Source organism: Lissotriton vulgaris, chromosome 10 (assembly GCF_964263255.1).
Source record: "Lissotriton vulgaris chromosome 10, aLisVul1.2, whole genome shotgun sequence".
NCBI lineage: Eukaryota > Metazoa > Chordata > Amphibia > Caudata > Salamandridae > Lissotriton > Lissotriton vulgaris.
In genome coordinates, this window is record NC_141698.1 from 602,182,294 (window position 1) to 602,201,528 (window position 19,235).

Consider the following 19,235-nt stretch of genomic DNA (forward strand, 5'->3'; position numbering starts at 1 on the left):
GTACCACACTCTGAAATAAATATCATATACTTATCTGCTCAGAAGCAGAAAACAAAAGAGGATGAAGATTGTGGTCAAGCGGTTTATATCGGACTGAACATTCTTTTTTCATTCTGATATTTATAAAGTTCTATTTGGAAGCTATTAATAGTTTTCTGCTCAGGAGAAATAAATAAGTTATATTCAGAATGCTAGCCTCCTGTCTTTACATAAAACCAGGTATTCATACCTTTTTTTTACTAGCAGCTTAACGAAAGAAGATTTCTTTAGATAGGCCATTTAAAATTGGTCATTTTTTCAGAGAGGTGTTTCTTAAATCTTGTATGTGGGTGGTGCTCTTTAATAACTTTTAGTGTAATTTACATATTCCTCTTGTAGAACTAGGATTTGAGATGTACAACTGTATCTCCTTGATACATTGACCTCTATAGACCAGTATGTAACAGGGTTAGGCATTGTAAAGGAGTTAATTGTATTAAGTGGTGGCTTTTTTGATTAACATTAGTCTCACCATATGACACTTGCATGGAACGGTGTGCTGAAATGCTCCACAGTGTAGGCAAATTAAGGTGACATTGTAGGAAAATGAAGGATTAGAACATTATTGTACAGAAATATGTATCCTTTATTTCCTGGTAGTTTTCATAGCAGGCTGTGACCAGGGCAAATGGAAACTCTTGATTCTTATAGTAGCTGTCTTTGCTTTTATTTTACAGACCACTTCTGTATGGGATTGTGTCAACATTTTTACAAGGAAAAAAGGAAGAAAATGTCTATCCGACATTCTCGAAAATATCTGCACAGCAACTTCCAAGAAGAAATCTAAGAGATCACAGTGAAAGAAAAGCAATGGGTATGATTGCTTTACCGGGTTTCTTATATACTCTATTCTTCATCTATGCTACATATTTGAATTATTTTACAGTACAGATAATGCTTGAAATTGGCAAGAAAACACAACATTAAAGCCAAGCATTACGTTTCAAAGTGATGCATGGTGCTCCTACTTGGTTCACCTGCATTTGGATTTGATGGTTCTCGGGGTTAAGCTATCATACAGAAACAGAACATTTTGTGGTGGTGTAGCTAGGAAGCATAAAAATAACATATGTGTAGCATTAACACCTGCTTGTTTAAAGGCCTTGATGTAAACTTACTTTTCTCCAACTCCTCTTCACTCAAATGTAGTTTAGTATATCACCCTCCTGGTAACAAGAACATCTTTTTAGAAGATTTGATTGCCTTTGAAACAGGCATATTTCCTTCATCAGAATAACACCTACTGTCTGGTCACTTAAACATATACCAAAATAATGATAATATCTCTGTAGTACCATATTTACCACCTAACCAGAACTAAATGGAAAACTGATTATTACTACTCCTAAAAGAATATATAAAAAGGTTCAAACCAAATTAATAAATACCAAATCCAACAGACTGAAATATCGCACTGGAAGAGATCACCTCTGACCAGTGGGTACTTTCCATCATACAGCAAGGTTATGCCTGAAACTCACTGCAACCCTACCAGACATCCCACCCCGCACACACACCTTCCCTGCAGAAGGCAAGGGCCTTTTTCAAGAAGAGGTCCAGGTGCTTATCCTCAAGGGTGCAATAGAACTAGTGCCATTGCAACCCCAAGGCAGGGAAGCCTACTTCCTTTATTCTCTCACCCCCAAGAAGCCAAGAAGGACAGCTCTTTTAGGCCAATTCTCGGTCTCAGGCCCCTCAACAAGTACATCTTCTCAGAATAGTTCTATATGGCCACTCTGCAGGATGTCATCCCTCTTCTGCAGCAAGGCGAATTTATAACAGCTCTCAGTCTAATGGATGCCTACTTTCATATACCCATCCACTCTACTCATTGCTGCTACCTACAATTTGTGGTAGGTTGACAGCATTATCAGTTCAAAATGTTACAGTTCGGGGTCAACACTGTTCCCAGAGTGTTCACAAAATGCCTTGCTTTTGTGGATGCCCATCTCACATGGGGCAGCATCCATGTATTCCCATAGCTAAACGATTGGTTGATCAAGAGTGCAAGCAGTGTCTCGTAACCTACCAAAACAACTATTTCTCTCTTTCACAAACTGGGCTTCACAATAAACACTGTCAAATCCCACCTGCAGGCTCTTCTGATTCATTCCATTCTAGGAGTCCTACTAAACACAGTTTCCGGCATGGCTTACTCCAGTCAAGCAAGACTGCAGGCCTTCCAGCAGCTACTGCCTCTTTTTCGGCCAAATCTTCAATTGACGATCAGAACGGTTACATGCCTTATAGGTATGGCTACTGTTCACACACGCACTACACATGCACCTGCTCCAGCATTGCCTCTCAATGCAGTGGGTACAAGTGGAGGGTTACTGAGAGTATCTTGTGTTGGTACAGCCAGGACTCACTTATCTCTGCAGTGGTGGAATGGCAACTATCTTTTGCAGGTCCAGGCCTTCATGGACCCTATTCTGCAGGTGACCATCTCTGTGGATGTACCGCTCTCAGTGGCAGGTCCAGGGCATATGATTCTCCCCGTTAGCAGGGCCTCCGAATAAACTACCTCGAGTTGCTGGCCATCCAGCTAGTGCTCAAAGCGTTCCTCCAGCAGATTCAGCATGAAGTAGTCTTCATAAAAATGGATAACATGACTGCCATGTATTACCTCCAAAAACAAGACGGCATTCACTCACCACAACTATTGGCGATGGCAGAGAGCATTTGGCATTGGGCTATTCACAGTCGGATACACCTTCTGGCGAAGTACCTTCCATGAGTGAACAACAATTTTGCAGATCTGCTCAGCAGGATGCAGCAACAAGTCCAAGAGTGGAAACTCCACCGCAAGTCCTACTCCCGTACGTCCACCGATGGAGGGTACCCGGGGACGACCTGTTCACTACTGCTTAAAATACAAAATCCCAAAGCTTTGCCTCCCACTTCTACTGTATGTCGTTTGGAAGTTTGGAAGACCTCCCTCGCTCTCCTCCTCTTGGCTCCCACTTGGTACAGGCAACTATGGTTCTCCAATCTTCTAGAAATGTCAGTGGTTAGCCACAAGAAGCTTTCAGTCATGCCAGACCTTCTCACTTAGAACCACTTCAAAATCAAGCACCCCAATACCGGTCAGTTCAATCTAGTTCTCTGGCTCCTGAGGTCCTAGAATGTGGCTGCCTCAACCTCCTTCAAAGTGCATGACATTGTCAAAGAAGTATGCATATCCACTACGCCGGCCTGCTATGAAACCAAATAGAAAGGTTTGTCCACTACAGCATTCCGAAGCAGATAGACCTGCTTAAGACTCCAGTGCAAGACCTCCTCTGTTACTTTCTGCATTTACAAAATCAGGCCTCGCTTATACATACATACACCAGCCACTATAGCTGCATACATGCTAAACAGGGAGCATACTTCCTTATTCAGAATTCTTGTCATCAAGGCCTTCATGAAGGGACTGAACTATTATACCTCCCAGAGTATTACCCCTACCCAATTTGGAGTCTTAATGTCGTCCCTACGAGACTCTGGGTCATTCTTTTCAAACATTTACATTCATGCCCCTTACAGTTCCTCTCCTGCTAGTTGGTGGTTCTTCTCGCTATCACAATCTTATGATGTGTTAGTGAATTGCAAGCCCTCGCATTAGAGGAGCCTTTCTTTCAGGTTCACAAGGACAGAACTGTCCTCAGAACCAATCCCAAATTCCTTCAGTAGGTGGTATCTCCATTCCATCTCGCCCAAATAATTTATCTGCCAGTGTTCTTCCCACATTAAGACTCTGTAGCAGAGAGAACGCTTAATATTATTGATGTTAAGTGTGCCCTCATGTACTAGTTGATAGAACGTTTTTTTCCGAAAAACTCAGTAGCTATTTGTCACTTTTTTCCACAAAGCACAAAGGTTCTGCCCTCTCAAAGGTAGGCGAAGCTCAATGGCTTGTCAAATGCATACAGACTTGCTATATTAAAGCTAAAAGAAAAATGCCTTTCCTTTCCTGCCCAGGTCACAGCCCACTTGCAAGAAAGGAGCCTCCGTGGCCTTCTTAGGTAACATACTTTTGGCTGAAATATGTAAAGCAGCTTCCTGGTCCACTCCACACACATCCATTAAACACTACTGTGTGGATGTTTTAGCATGCCACCAAACACACGCTGTCCTAACTGTATTAAGGACTATTTTTCAATCTTATGCAACATCCTGCTGCTAACCACCTCTTAGGGAAGAACTGCTTTACAATCTATGCAGAGCATGTGTATCTCCAACCACACATGCTATGATCGGAACCTCTAGTTGTTGAATATGCACACTATATTCTCAATTGTAAGTTTAAGTTTATTACTTTTTGCACACTTACTATACTTTTCTATCTTGCGCTCCATCTTTATGCTCACCTGCTGTGTGGAAAACATTATAACAATGGAGCTGGTGCCCATGAGCATTACCAGCCAAAGGAGGAGCCACTATATCGCGTGACTCGAAAGACTTTGAAGAATAACAACTTTCAAACTTCCAAGCACAACACCAGATGGCATGAGTATGCAGAGCATGTCAATCTAAAGCACGAGATGCTACTAACAGATGCTTACAAGGTAAGTAACATTCCTTCCTTCAAAAGTAATGCACAACCAAAATCAGCATTTACTGTAATGAAAGATTTAAATTTGTAGATATCATTTGGCTTAAAATTGTCTGTGGACTTTAAGCTCCGATTCAGAACAAAATATCTAATAGAAAATCTGCATTCTTGTCACCCCTTAAAAAAAATGCTGAAAGTCGACGATTCTAATCAATACAGCCAAAGGCTATTTTTCTATGAGTTTACATACTATTTCTTATTCATCAAGTAGACACATTTATTGTTACCCAGTGACTGCTACTCCATTTAGTGAACTTGGGAGAATAAAAGGCTGAGTGTACCACAGGCCAGGAAGCACACTCGGCATCCAGGTGAAGGGACTTGGCTTCCCTGTTCTTCCTTGCTGTCAGATTCAGACAGACAGGACTGCTGTACATTCAGGAGAGATGTGAAAAAGCTCCTGCTTACCCCAGAGTGGGACCTCTGATATGGCTACCCACTAGCCACGAGCAATAGAACCCCTTATAGGGGTATTTGGAAACAGATAACGGCAATACTAGCAGTTCTGGAAAGAGGCACAAAAGATAATGAGTAATCATAGTAGCATAGAACTGAAGTAAACAAATACCTGCTACCTGGGAAAGATGTAACTGTCTCTGAGAGCCTTTATCCCCAAGGGGAATTTCCAGCTGAGGAGGAGCTCACACTAGGAGTAATATACTCGTCATGTAGTGTAGTTCCTATTTTCCATATAGGCCCTGCGCATTGGAATAACATAACAGCAGTGTAGACGTAGGACTGAGGTCTTCTAGGTCTCTACTGACTATGTTAGACTTAATTTAGGTTTGCGCCAGCTAGCTCAGAGGTTACTGGAAACTTTCTTGACTGAATAGGAAGTGATCAGCTTCCCTGGCTCAGACAAGAAGCGATTCAGCTTCCGACAACCGCATAAACATGACAACTTTGCTCCCTCAGAATAAGAGTCAATCTCTAGAGTTGTGTGAAACAATAGACAGCTATTTCACTCAGTCAGTTGTGCAGATTTAATTTCACGAGAGTGCAGAGAATAGAGAGACAGGCGTTTTCAATAAAAGGTATTATTTATTGAGCAGTCTTCCTTCTCATGCAAGAGAAATGAATTGCCACAATTGCAATACTTATTATAAAGTAAAATACATACAGTAAAAGGAGTATTATGCAATAATACTGTAAAAGCATTGATATGGTTTCTTAGCCGTAAGACACTTTAAAATGGATAAAACATATATACATATATACATAGGCTAACGTGCTCAACTGGTGCTTCTAAAATACGCCCACCCCACTGTACCTGACCTAAGCCTAATACGCGGGAAGGAGTAAGTAAGTAGCAGTTTAAGTTAAGTAGGTTTGTTGCCAAGGATCTGTTCAAGAATTCTCTCTAAGGGTTTAGTCAGCACTGTACCTCGGAAATAGAATGTAGGAGGTCTGGCATCTCCCTCTCAGGACCCGATATCCCAGTTATCCGCAAGGGTAGGCTGGAAACGCCGGAGCTGGATTTTCTCGGCAGGAGAAAAGACAGCGTCTTTCTCAGCGCGTCAAAAAGGAGGGGCAGCGTCCGTGGGCTTCTTGCTTCTGCTGGGCTCTCGGAAAGTAGATTAGCTGCTCTGCTCCAGAATCACCACCGTGTATTTGCTTAAGGCAACGTTGGTATATTTATACCTGAAAGGTGCCGAGTTTGACGTAAGGTTTGGACATAAGACGTCAATAAAGATGTCACTAAGAACTGGCCGTTCTTACAGTGCTCGCAGGAGTTCTATTACAAATCAAAAGAAAGCAAGCTGGGCTTTCCCAGGTTGCTGGTGGTTTGGTGTGTCGAAAGAACTCGGTGTGCTCTCTAGGAATATAAGGAAGTAGCTTCTGCCATGCCTTGGGCTGCAGGGGCGATTTACTGAAATATGGATCTGATTATTATGCCATTATAGGGATATTAATAATTATAGCCGTATAGGGGCATAAGGTCACAATATTGAATCGGGTTCCTAGATAAAACACATCGCCCACTCCACGGTTTTTATGTCCATCAATCACTAAAACCTTAAGCAAAAAGATGCATGTGTATTCCAACCCACCCCAAAATACATTTTGCATTTGAAATGGTGTATGCGAAATACACGGAACGTTATAGGTACTGTACGTTTTTAAGCAGTGTAATCATTCAAGGGTGCATATATATTCAGTTGAACGATTTGCGAAATTACACATGAAATGTCTCTGAATTCCAGAAAAGAAGGTCGAGACCATTTCATCACATATAAATGAAATTGCGTGTGAGTGTGCTAGAGGCTATGGTAACATATTGTCTCTAGATTAGCTAAAAATAGAAGCTCTGTTCTTTATGAATAGTTCTACTTCAAGCAGAGTACAAGTGCCAATTTTTTTTTAAATATTTTGGAATTTGGAGAAAAAAAACCATTCGTTTTCAGGGGAAAAATAGTTCCAAATGTTTTCAGTAGCTTTTATTTTTCAAAGCTGGATGCCAAATTCAGAGTTCAGGAGAACACTGTGTGACGGTTGGCTAAAAGTTATTCTTTTGGTTCAGGGGAGAACATGACTTCAGATAGATGTGCAAAAAAACAGTCTACAGCTTCAGGTGAAAGTTCGACCAAGGATGATAATGCTGTAACCGGGCAGTCGTGAGAATGATTGCTATCATCGATTTCGGGATCAGCAATGCTCACAGAAGGTCGTACCTGGGTGATGTTGCTCTCATTTCTTGCTTCATTTCTACCACCTAATCGTAGTGCAGAAGTCTCAACGAATGCCGTCATCAGGATTGGTAACCGCTGGGGACAACACGATGCATGAGCCGTTACTGGACTTAGCAAAGTATCGACATCCATTGGTACTGCTGATTGTAGTGGAAGACAGGTGTCTAACAGGCATTCTTCTCCGCATAGCATACATCGAAGCACATGTAAGATGCAGTTCTGCCATATAGGTCTGAATGAAAGAAACCAGGTCATATTCAGATCTCTTAGCCGGGCTAATCCAAGGACTTTAGTTATGCGGTCCCAGTAGCGTATTGCCAGGATGGTTTCTTCCATTGTTGCCGGAGTCATGTCTGCGTTTTGGCTTGCCATATCGGAGCAGAAGAGTCAAAAATAAGATTCCTGCTACGAGTCCTAAAAGTAGTGGTAGGCCACCAAAAACCGAATGGACAAAATAGGGAAAGATGCCCAGGACTGCTTAGAAGGGTGTTAACAGTCCCGAAAAAATTGTCTTAAATACATTCGAGATACGACTGGCATCTGACATATTTAGGATTTGGCTTAGCATTTCTGCGAAATGCACAGGGCAATTAGTTGATAAAAGTGTATGTATCTCTGCTGTTGTCCTTGCAACTTGAAGATCATAGTTTTCTTTTGATGACGTGATGGGCACTGTTGTCTGTAAAAGCACAGACTTCATTCTGCTCAAAGTATCAATTCGTATAGAAGAGATATTCAACTGAGGCCAAATCGTCGCCTCTGAGTCTCCGTGGCCGTTTGGATACAATGCTTGCATACAGCAAGTGACCATGGAACCAACGCTTAAGAGATATGCTTTCCCTGGCACCATGCCACAACAGCTGTGGTCCGTTATTAGAACGTAACTCCCGTTAGAAAGTTGTCTAAAGAATGGCTCTATTTGTGTTGCAGGTGTGCCGTACTGGTGACATGAAAGGTTATTTGAAGTCCCCTCACAGGCCCCATGTAAATTAATACCTTGGCACAGAAGTATACCGCTTAGTGATTGTTTACAATTATTACCACTAAGAAATACATTCTGGTTTTTGTCACTAAAACATGTGTGTGTATAAGGTAATTTCCATGTTGACTTAATGTACCCTTTACCCAACCTTTCATACTGGCCTGCTGGTATATACTCTTGGCATTTTTTAAATTGGAAAGTTGTTATCGGAATTGTGATAATCCCGTGTATTATCCATTCAATGACAGGTCTTTCTGACATTGTCAATGGTAATCTCTCAAGTTTTTCAATGCTCAGAATCGTATAGTCTGGTCCTTTCTGTGCCAAACTGATTTGTTTATCAGTAAGGTTAAAGATAGAGAACAATGACGTTGTGTTGATTAAACGCCAAGGCACATAGCCTGAACGCAGGTTTTGCAACGTCCAGCCTAGCTGTACAATAGAACGTAATTGGGACTGACCATGTTGTAACATTATCAAGTCCTGATCTATTATATCTATAGCAGATGATACAATATTGTCCAGTGAATATATTCTGGAGGACAGCGTCATTAACCCGTTGTCCACAACAGAAAGTGATTTTTCCAAATTAATACGATCAATTTCTCGTATTTTCTCTGCTGTCTCAATTTGAGTCACTTTCCATGCCTCGTTGTAAGCAGCGTATATACTGGCCGCTATGAAACGTTTTTGATGCTGTTTGCGTGGTCCCATTATGAAATCGCGCAAGTCAGCACCATCTTTAAGTAAAGACAAGTGTTGCTTAATTTCTGTCAGTGTGGATGCTTGTAGCCATTCAAGGCATAGTTTCCCTACACTGTATGTTGTTACAATCCCTTGATGTTGTCTCTGGGAGTATCTAGGGTCTGGTCTGGTCATTTTTAACCCCTGTATTTTGTTCAGGAATCTATCTTGACATTTATTTGTGTCTGTTGGCCAGATTAACCACTTTCTCCAATCAGGATGTGTTCTATTTTGATGTAAATTTTTGGATACGTCTATCTCAATATCTGTGGTTGTGTTATCAGGTATTGGCTTTGGAATAGACGGTTTGTTTAAGTCTTTGATTTTGGCTAGGCCAAAACAGGTAGTTTGTTGAATGGTGTCATTCAAGAACATTATTTGTCCTGGGATCATGCAGGCTCGAAATAATGCTTCTAGGCCTTGTACCTGCCATTCTTTTGTACCCCAGATGGTTTTTGTATCAATGTTGTTTCTCCAGAAATCAAAACCAAATGGAATTATTTTTTCATAAAATGTTTCTGAATAGATCAATTTAGTATTTGTCAGCATGGTTTTTGTCCCTGTTTTATCTAACAGTTTATAATAAAATGTTTCTGCATCACTTGTGTTAAACCCTGAGAAGTATTGGAATTTCTCATAGAATGTTTTTGAACTGCTTTTAGGTGGAGTCGCACAATATTCCCATTGATTATATTTAAAAACATTTCTAGGTTGAGCAGATTTATGCAAACAGTGGTCTGCATAATGGGTGTAGCAATACATCTGTTCATAATTCGATGAACCTTGCAAATAATCATGTTCTGTAAATTTTGCTGACATAACTAAATCTGACATCATATTATTTATGCTTTCAAAGTCCCAATCATCAGAGAATGTACTTGGTTTTACAAAGTCACTTCATGAAACCTTAAACCGATGAGGATATTTCAAGAGTTAGACCGGTCCATATATTTCGTAATCTGTTTTGTCCCAAACTACCCCGCCGGGCATTGGAATGGCTGTGACATTCACCGATGATAGTTCTCTTTTCTCGATGTGAGATGACTTGTGTGGCTTCAGAACTAAGTTGATGTTCTGACTTGCTGTGTCCATTGTACTGTATTTTCCCTCAATGAATTTTCCCAAACAAAGTACCATGATGAGCCAAAGCAGGAGGAAAAATACCCCTAGCACAATCCAAAATTCTAATCATGGAGAAATGAGATAGGTTTCTTTGAGTTGATGAAAGAGTTCTATTGCTTTGTCTTTAAAAGTCTTTGTTGTTGGCGTTACTTCAGGCTCGCTTTGATCTTCAGAAACGTTATTGAAATTGATGAAGTAGCCAGATGCAGTTCTGTCAATTGGTGGAATTGTTTTTTCAATTTGCCTTTCATTAGCATATTCTGATCCTACATCATTGTAGACTGGTGTTTCTTGACAAACTGTTTCAATTTGGGTTTCAAGAGGCACAAGTTCCATGACATTGTTGTTGCATAGTCCTTTTTTATTCACTGCAGGTTTATCAAATGTGATTAGTCTCTCAGACTGAACCTCTTGGATTGTAGCAAATTTTGGTATTCTGCTATTTCTTGGGAGTCCACTGAGCCTACTACTTATTATTGGCCACATGATTGTGGTTTTACCAGGTCAATGGATACAACTCGGTTCTCCTTTTTACCAGCAAGGGGCTGTAGTACAACTGATCTTGTTCCGTTGATTGCTAAGACAGGTACTGCTTTTCTGTAAGAAGGCCCAAATTCCTTCTTCACCGCTATTGTCTCTCTGACCAGATCCCCAATCTTTGGAATCCAGACAGGTCTTGCTGGGACAGGTGGTGCGTCTTTAGTGGTTGTTGGCTGCTGTTTTAACTTTATGTTGCTCAGGGCTTTTTCTTGTTTCATTTAAGTCCTGTAAAACGGCCAAACGGTCTTTGATGTCAAAGCATTTTTTCTTATCTTTTACCACTGAAGCATGACTATCTAAGTCCTGAACATACATTCTAGTTCCGAACAATAGTTCGTACGGGCTGAAACCTTTTAGAGAATTTCTTGGCAGGTTATTAAGACTACGTTGGACACTTGTTAAATGCTGGACCCACCCATCACCCGAACCTAATACCTTTGCCGTTATAGATTGCTTTATGTCTCAGTTTTTTCTTTCCACAACCCCGTTTCCCTCAGGATGGAAGGGACAAGAGAACCGCAACCCAATGCCCATGCTGGTCATGGCCTCCTTATAAGCTCGAGAGCTAAAAGCAGGACCCTGGCCAGAATGAAGCATGGCAATTGCCTATGTGCCGATAAAGACTCGCAAATCTTTTATAACAGTTCTGGCGTCAGCCGAGCGTTGGGGCCACATTCTTAAGTGATTTTAGTCTTAAAAGGAATTGATAGGACGCTGGATTTTATGTATAGATAGCCTTATGCTAACTACAGAAATGGCCATGGCAATACTCCAGTTGGCTCGTTGCTGCGGTCTCTGTTGCAGTCTGGGCAGCTTTTCGCAAATTTATAATGTTGCAGGCTCATCCCCGGCCACCAGTATTCTGATTGTAATTCTGTCAGAGATTCCTTCATCTGTTTGTGCCTTGGACCTTCACCCATGTGTGCGTCTGCTATTAATAAGATTCTCCGGTTCGTGTTTGGAATTACCCTATCCCCCACTCCAGGGATTCGAGCAAAAGGAACGGAGTTTGCGTCAATGATGTATGTATAATTGAGTGGATAATTCACGGGTAGTGCTGCACAGTTGCCTTTTGAAGACGTTTTTACCGCCAGCATGGTTTCCCCGTCTATGTATTTTTCTGAACGCTTTTTTGTGGCTACGGAAGACGGTTTAGTTGCTTCCGCTGTGGCTGTATCAGCCAATGAATTCCCTACAACGTGAACGTCATCACACTGATGACTCAGAGTGTGTATCACGTGAGTCTTTTGTAGTTCTCTCTGTAAAAGAACTACCTGTTTCCAAAGCATTTTATGCTTGTTTGTGGCACCTGTGCCGTCTTTGTACCCAGTTCTGCAAATCATTATTGTAAGATTTGACGTAGAAATGCGAATCGCACACTATTAGTGTCGGAGATTCGCGTTCGGCATTTTCAAGCGCCATCTTTAAAGATCTGATTTCAGCTCGCCGAGCCGAACAGATTCTCAGTGATTCCGTTTTTGTTGTTTTCGGTCTGAATTTACCGCACAGCCAGCGACCTTTAACAATCGCGCAGGCTGCATTGTAGGATTTATCATCTACATTGTAATGCTGTACAAATCTGTCTGTATAGATTATACAAGAATATTGTTGGAGAGGCAGAATTTCGATTGGCAGAGGATATTCTTCTTCATATTTCAAATCATTCAGTTTTTTCATGTTCAGGACATAATAGTATGTCACTTTTTCTGTATTAAGAGAACTTTCCCACTGTATCCATTTTGGATCTAGTGCCACTGTTTTTAGATTTACTGGGCTGAATAGCGCCTTGAAGGCCGATTCTGCTGTGAAAACAGTTATTCCTTTTCCTTGTGCTTGGGCTCGTTCTCTTGCTACAGCAGTTTGAACTGCTTCACAGTATTTTCTGTAAGATTGAATGCTTTTTCTGCTTGTGTGTACAAGTGTGATTTGTAAGCTATTGGTACTGTTTCTCCCTCATTAGAGGTCAGGTACGTGAATCCGCATCTTCCTGGGATGACTCGGATTACAAGGTTGCGTGTATTGTCACGTGTTTCTAATTTTGTTTTAGCTAACATGTCTGTTTGCAGTGATCTCAAAATTTCTGTGTGTTTTTGAGTCCAGTTGATTGGTTTAAAATCAGGTTTTATTAATTCGTAGAGAGGTTTAACTCTCTCTGCATAATTCAGAATATAAGTTCTTCCGAAATTCGGGAAGCCTAGAATCGATTGTAAGTTCTTCAGTGTTTTCGGTGCTTGCAGTACAGCGCACTTCTCTAAGAAGTTGTCTGCTAGGCTTTTGCCTTCACTTGATAATTCGTATCTTTAAAATAGGACGTTAGATGGGCAATTCGTGACTTTTTAAAGTTGAATTTGTAACCCTCTGCTGCGAACCCAAGTATTATGGTGTTCACTCTCTTTAAGTGAGTATCCAAGTTGCCATCTGTGAGATAGATGTCATCGACATAAGATAATGCCTCATCATCATACATTTGTAGTACAATCCTGGGCTATTCTTGAATCCCTGTGGGAGCCTACAGAATTTTTCTGTGACCCCATTATTGGGAAAGCGGTCAAGTACCTGCTTTCCGGTGCAATATTTTGACAAAAGAACCCATTAGAAATGTCTAATGTTGTTTTGTATTTTTTGCGAACTATGTTATTCATTAGTGCCGCACTGTGCAAATTTTGTACAGCAAATGTTTTGCAACATGAGTTAAGGTGTCTGTAATCCACGACTAGACTATACGAATCGTCTGGTTTGGAGACAGGAAACAAAGGATTGTTCATTTGAGAGGTGCATGTTTCAATCATCCCTTGGTATTCAAGTTGATCTAAAATTTCCCTGACTTGTTTTTTAGCTTCTTGCTTAATCGGGTACTGCCTTTGTGCAGTAGGTTGACATTTTAACTGGATTTTGTGAGGAGGAGAGTCCTCATCCCATCCTACATGATTCTTATATAACGCAGGTGCTTGAGCTACTGCCCATTTTCTTGCATATATATATTTTCTGTGAATTGGAATATGATTTGAGAAGGGAGGCATAATCATCTCTTCGCCATGAGGGCACTCCCTGACAAACTCTGGGGGCCAATCTTTCTCAGCTAACAGGATGTCATAGCCTTTTGAGAGGTTATCCCAAAACAGACCCCTTATTTTCCTAGTCTTATCTCCCTCTATACGCAATGTTATTTCGTATATTTTATCAGGTTTGCTAACTCTGGTATCTGCAGTTTCCACTTGAATGTATTCCTTCGTGTCCACTGTCTCCAGATGATTCATCAGGATCTTGCGAGCTATGCTGATTTCTGCTGCGCTGTCTAGCATTGTCTGTGCCCACTCTCCGTTTTTCAGCTGTGTCCTCAGTATCCTCAGCATGTTTGATTACTTTAATACTGGCTACCTTCTTTCTTGGAAATTGTAATTTTTTACTTTGAGCAGGTTCCTTGTCTTTGGACTTGGCGTGCTCTTCCCTGTGTTCTGACCGTCCTTTTCTTTCCGATTTCTGCGAAAAAGATCGAGAGGGACGTGTATCAATATCTTGATATCTATCAGGCTTTTTCAAATTATCCCTATTCCTAATGTTGTATCTTTTTTCAGAGGGCTCCCTTTGGGGAGACTGATGTTCTCGATTCAGAGTTTTTTCTCTCCGCCGAGGAGACCTTCCTCTGGACTGGAAACCTTTTTCTTTGGGAGTGGATTGTTTATTTCCATCCCAGCTCTTTTTAGGAGTGTTTAGATTATTTTTAATAAATATCTTTTCAGGATTTTCAAGTAGTTGGGATTTTACCGGTTTCCCACCCAAACTATCTCTACCTAGTTCTTCATAGCATTTCTCTATGATTCTGGCAAGCTCAATTGGTTGATCTGTTATATCTGTTTCTTTCAATTTTTGACGGATCGCCACAGATGCTGCTTCTCCTTTTATGTTGGCTAATAATATAGCCGAGACCTGCTTGAAGTCTTTCAGTAATTTCATACCAAGAGTTAAAGCAGGTTCTGGACCGTATTCATTCTGAATTTGTTTTAGCACATCTGGTATTACCGCCATGGACGGAACACCATGTGTTTTTGTGTAAATGGAAGCAAAGACTGTGCCCCAAGTGTCACAGTCCTCCACATGTGGTGCGACCCCCATTGGAAGGCAGATAGTCAGAATTCTGTGTTTCTCAATAGGGGTAGTATTCGGGAATACTGCCTCTATTTGAGTTATTTTCTGTGCCAGCCAGAATGGAATTTGTTCCCGTTGTGCAGGTGTTTTTCCCAGACATGATTGTATGTTCTGTGGTGTAATTTTATTTGTGTTCCCCTGATGAGGGGTCAGCTGTGGAATATTAACAGTTGGTTGGACTGTTGCAGTTCGCATTACATATTTGACTAACTGTCCGTGAATATTAATTAGTAATTTTAGCTGTGCTAAAAGTTCTTCTCTTGACATTTTATCATTGTCTGGATGTGGTGTGTAGCTGGCTAGAACCGGCCACGTTGCGCCTGGTCTACCTAGTGGACCGAGCCTGGTGATGTGATCATTATGTTTTAGGGCGTCTTTAAACCAGAGCAGGTGCTCTTGGTAATTTAATGGTATTTCAATATCCTCGAAAGTAGCATATTTATCCGGAGGTTCCTCTATTTTGTAATAGTGGAATTCGTGTGTTGTAGCGTTTGCCGCTGAAAAGTTTATCCATGAATAGAATACCTCTGTCTGCCGATATTCGTGTGCCTCTATCACGAAAATGACTGTACCACCTTGTGATGTCAGTCCGTTTTCTATAAGTTTTAAAGTTATAGTTTTTCTTATGTTTGCCGGGATGATAATTGCACCCGGTTCATTAAACCCTGTAACATCGAAACCCCGTTTGTTCGCATCTACTGCGGGTTCACCGGTTTCGTTGTTGTCGGCGTTTTCTGACATTATTTTAATGAAGATTTGCAGAGCAGGTTTCCAAGGAGACAAAGATTAGGTGCACAATATTTTGGAACACTGTATCCTTCAACGTTGACTAAACCAGAAACTCTACATAGGAATCTCTTCCTACTAAGTTCCGGCGGATTTTAACCTTTCACCCACTCCAGACGTCTATTGGAGTATTTACGGGAGAAAGGGTCTGTGTGAAAAAGCACGACTGAGTTACTCCAACGTCTTGCGTTAAGTTTTATCGCCTTACCAAACGTTGGGCGCCATGTAGTGTAGTTCCTATTTTCCCTATAGGCCCTGCGCATTGGAATAACATAAACAGCAGTGTAGACGTAGGACTGAGGTCTTCTAGGTCTCTACTGACTATGTTGGACTTAATTTAGGTTTGCGCCAGCTAGCTCAGATGTCACTGGAAACTTTCTTGACTGAATAGGAAGTGATCAGCTTCCCTGGCTCAGACAAGAAGGGATTCAGCTTCCGACAACCGCATAAACATGACAACTTTGCTCCCTCAGAATAAGAGTCAATCTCTAGAGTTGTGTGAAACAATAGGCTGCTATTTCACTCAGTCAGTTGTGCAGATTTAATTTCACCAGGGTGCAGAGAATAGAGAGACGGGCGTTTTCAATAAAAGGTATTATTTATTGAGCAGTCTTCCTTCTCATGCAAGAGAAATGAATTGCCACAATTGCAATACTTATTATAAAGTAAAATACGTACAGTAAAAGGAGTATTATGCAATAATACTGTAAAAGCATTGATATGGTTTCTTAGCCATAAGACACTTTAAAATGTATACAATATATATACATATATACATAGGCTAACGTACTCAACTGGTGCTTCTAAAATACGCCTACCCCGGTGTACCTGACCTAAGCCTAATACGTGGGAAGGAGTAAGTAAGTAGCAGTTTAAGTTAAGTAGGTTTGTTGCCAAGGATCTGTTCAAGAATTCTCTCTAAGGGTTTAGTCAGCACTGTACCTTGGGAATAGAATGTATGAGGTCTGGTATCTCCCTCTCAGGACCCGATATCCCAGTTACCCGCAAGGGTAGGCTGGAAACGCCGGAGCTGGATTTTCTCAGCAGGAGAAAAGGCATTGTCTTTCTCAGCGCGTCAAAGAGGAGGGGCAGCGTCCGTGGGCCACTCGCTTCTGCTGGGCTCTCGGAAAGTAGATTAGCTGCTCTGCTCTAGAATCACCACCGTGTATTTGCTTAAGGCAACGTTGGTATATTTATACCTGAAAGGTGCCGAGTTTGACCTAAGGTTTGGACATAAGACGTCAATAAAGATGTAACTAAGAACTGGCCGTTCTTACAGTGCTCGCAGGAGTTCTATTACAAATCAAAACAAAGCAAGCGGAGCTTTCCCAGGTTGCTGGAGGTTTGGTGTGTCGGAAGAACTTGGTGTGCTCTCTAGGAATCTAAGGAAGTAGCTTCTGCCATGCCTTGGGCTGCAGGGGCGATTTACTGAAATATGGATCTGATTATTATGCCATTATAGGGATATTAATAAGTATAGCCCTATAGGGGCATAAGGTCACAATATTGAATCGGGTTCCTAGATAAAACACATCAATCAATTTGCGCCAAGGCGAGATTAGTGACACGAGGCAGCAGAAGTTAGGAGTCAGAAACATAGAATAGTCTTGAATAGTTGAAGTCTTTATATAGCCCTTAGGGCTGCCTTTGTAGTAGTGGGCACAAGGATAGACAATCTTAGAGAAAAAAGAAAGAGGTAGGCATGCACTGCAGTCCTTGTCAGGCTAATTACCCCCTTTCAAGCAGTAGAGTCGTCAGAATGCAGAGTAACACTGGTCTGGCAATCATCCTAAAGGCAAAGGAAATTTTCGAGACCTCAACATTTTTTTTACTCCAAACTTGTGCTGCCTATTGTTGTCTTGCTCTGTGAGCTCGGAGGGCTTTTTCAGCAGCGAGTGCAGTGTGCCTGGGCTTTCCCACTTCAACATCAGAGTTTCACCCGCTACAGCAGATCTATCACCTATGTCCCCGAGGTCGCTTTCTGCGACTGTCCTTGGTGAACCAGGGGAGGGAAGCAGCTTTTTGGGACCAGGGTTGGTATCCTGAATGGTAGGGCATGTCAGAGACCTAATACTTGCCTCATGCAGCTCACCCCTAGCCCATTAGTTATAATAGGATGCAGTGTAGTTGCTTCAACCTAGCAGAAGAGATCTAAACCCTCATATGAAACAACAAATACAATGGTATTTCGCTTGAAAACAGTCTCTAAGCCCCCATAAGAATTTCCATTCGGTTAACTGTTATGGAAGGATTTCTAATTGGGACCGAAGTTAAATGATGACTTGTTAGTGAGGACCCCATTACCTACAAGTTAACAGGAATCTGGTTTGCTCAGAACATTGATGACTGGATTTAGTATCCAAAAAGGTTGCACTACCACATATACTGAGTTCATACACGAATTACATATTTGTTAGCAAATTCTTATTCTTGAATACCTGTAATTTTAGTGTTCAAGGAACTGAGCAGGCAGGCACAGATCCAGCAAAGAGAAGCCATTGAATACATTTGCAGTACATGCTTTCCGTGTGATCTATCTATCTATCTATCTATCTATATATTTTTTTCTATAAAGTCTTGCTCTTCTACTTTAGAATATCTGGAGTTCTCAAGACCCTAATCCAAATAATTGACTTGAATTTCTTACAGCTAAAAATTGTTGTAGCATCACAAAAAAGTCTAAGTTGCAGAGCAAAAATCATTTTACTCAGCAAACTGTATTCCTCCTTATCATACGATGAAGAAGCCGTCTTTTTACACATTTAACTTTTCCTTGATTCCTTTGCAATAAAGTGGCCTGCTATTAATTGGCACTCTTTTAAAAATATGCCTAGGCACTAGCAAGGGACTTTGCTTTGAGTGATGACAACTAACACTACCTGAATCACATCTTTCCCCACTTTACCCCCTTAGCAACATCTCACTGCGGACATAGTAATTGCAGTTGAGGACTAACTGTTGGGATAGTTTATAAAGATACAACTATTTTGTGGCATTTTTAGGTCTTGCCTACTAGGCAACGATATGCCCTGCAACAGACAGCACATTTGCTAACTTACAGGGCTTTGAACACGCCCATTGCCTAGCATTGGTTGACTTCATAGTCACTTACATTTGCTTGCTCCTTCTCGTTGGCGTGTTTTACTTGTGTAATTCCACTGCTCGCTTTTTAGGTGCTACTTTTTTTTCTTCTTTTGTTTAAGCTCTGCACCAGAGTGCAGGTGTTTTCCAGCTGTTTTCCTTGTATGCTTCTCTCCCACTTCCCTGTACACCGTGCTCTGTTCTCACCCTTGTGTGTATCCTCCACACCTCCGTTGCTTTCCTGCCCTTGCTTTTTACCGCTAGCTCCAAGTTGCTCTTTTTCGCCTGTTTGTTCCCATTCTATGCTGCTTCACTTTGCTCCCTCGCCATATCCTTATCCCACTCCTGTGTGGCTTTTGCCACCCCTGCATGTTGCTTCTGCCATTCCCCTAGTCCACTCTGTTGTTCAGCCCCCACACGCTCTGCTCCTTCTGTCCCCTCTTACACATGTTGTTCCCCTCCTGCTTAAAAATAAGAAAAACGCTTTTATACATTTGTTTTCTTCATT

The 19,235-nt window shown here is 41.4% G+C and overlaps 1 protein-coding gene across 1 annotated transcript in view; it reads left to right on the top strand.

Moving 5' to 3' along the window:
• The window catches only part of CEP20 (centrosomal protein 20), a 332,701-nt gene that overhangs the window by 277,186 nt on the left and 36,280 nt on the right, over window positions 1-19,235 (top strand). The window contains exon 4 of the mRNA XM_086941436.1: window positions 717-853. Within this exon, the coding sequence (XP_086797562.1) occupies window positions 717-853 (137 nt within the window). The remainder of the gene's footprint in view (window positions 1-716; window positions 854-19,235) is intronic.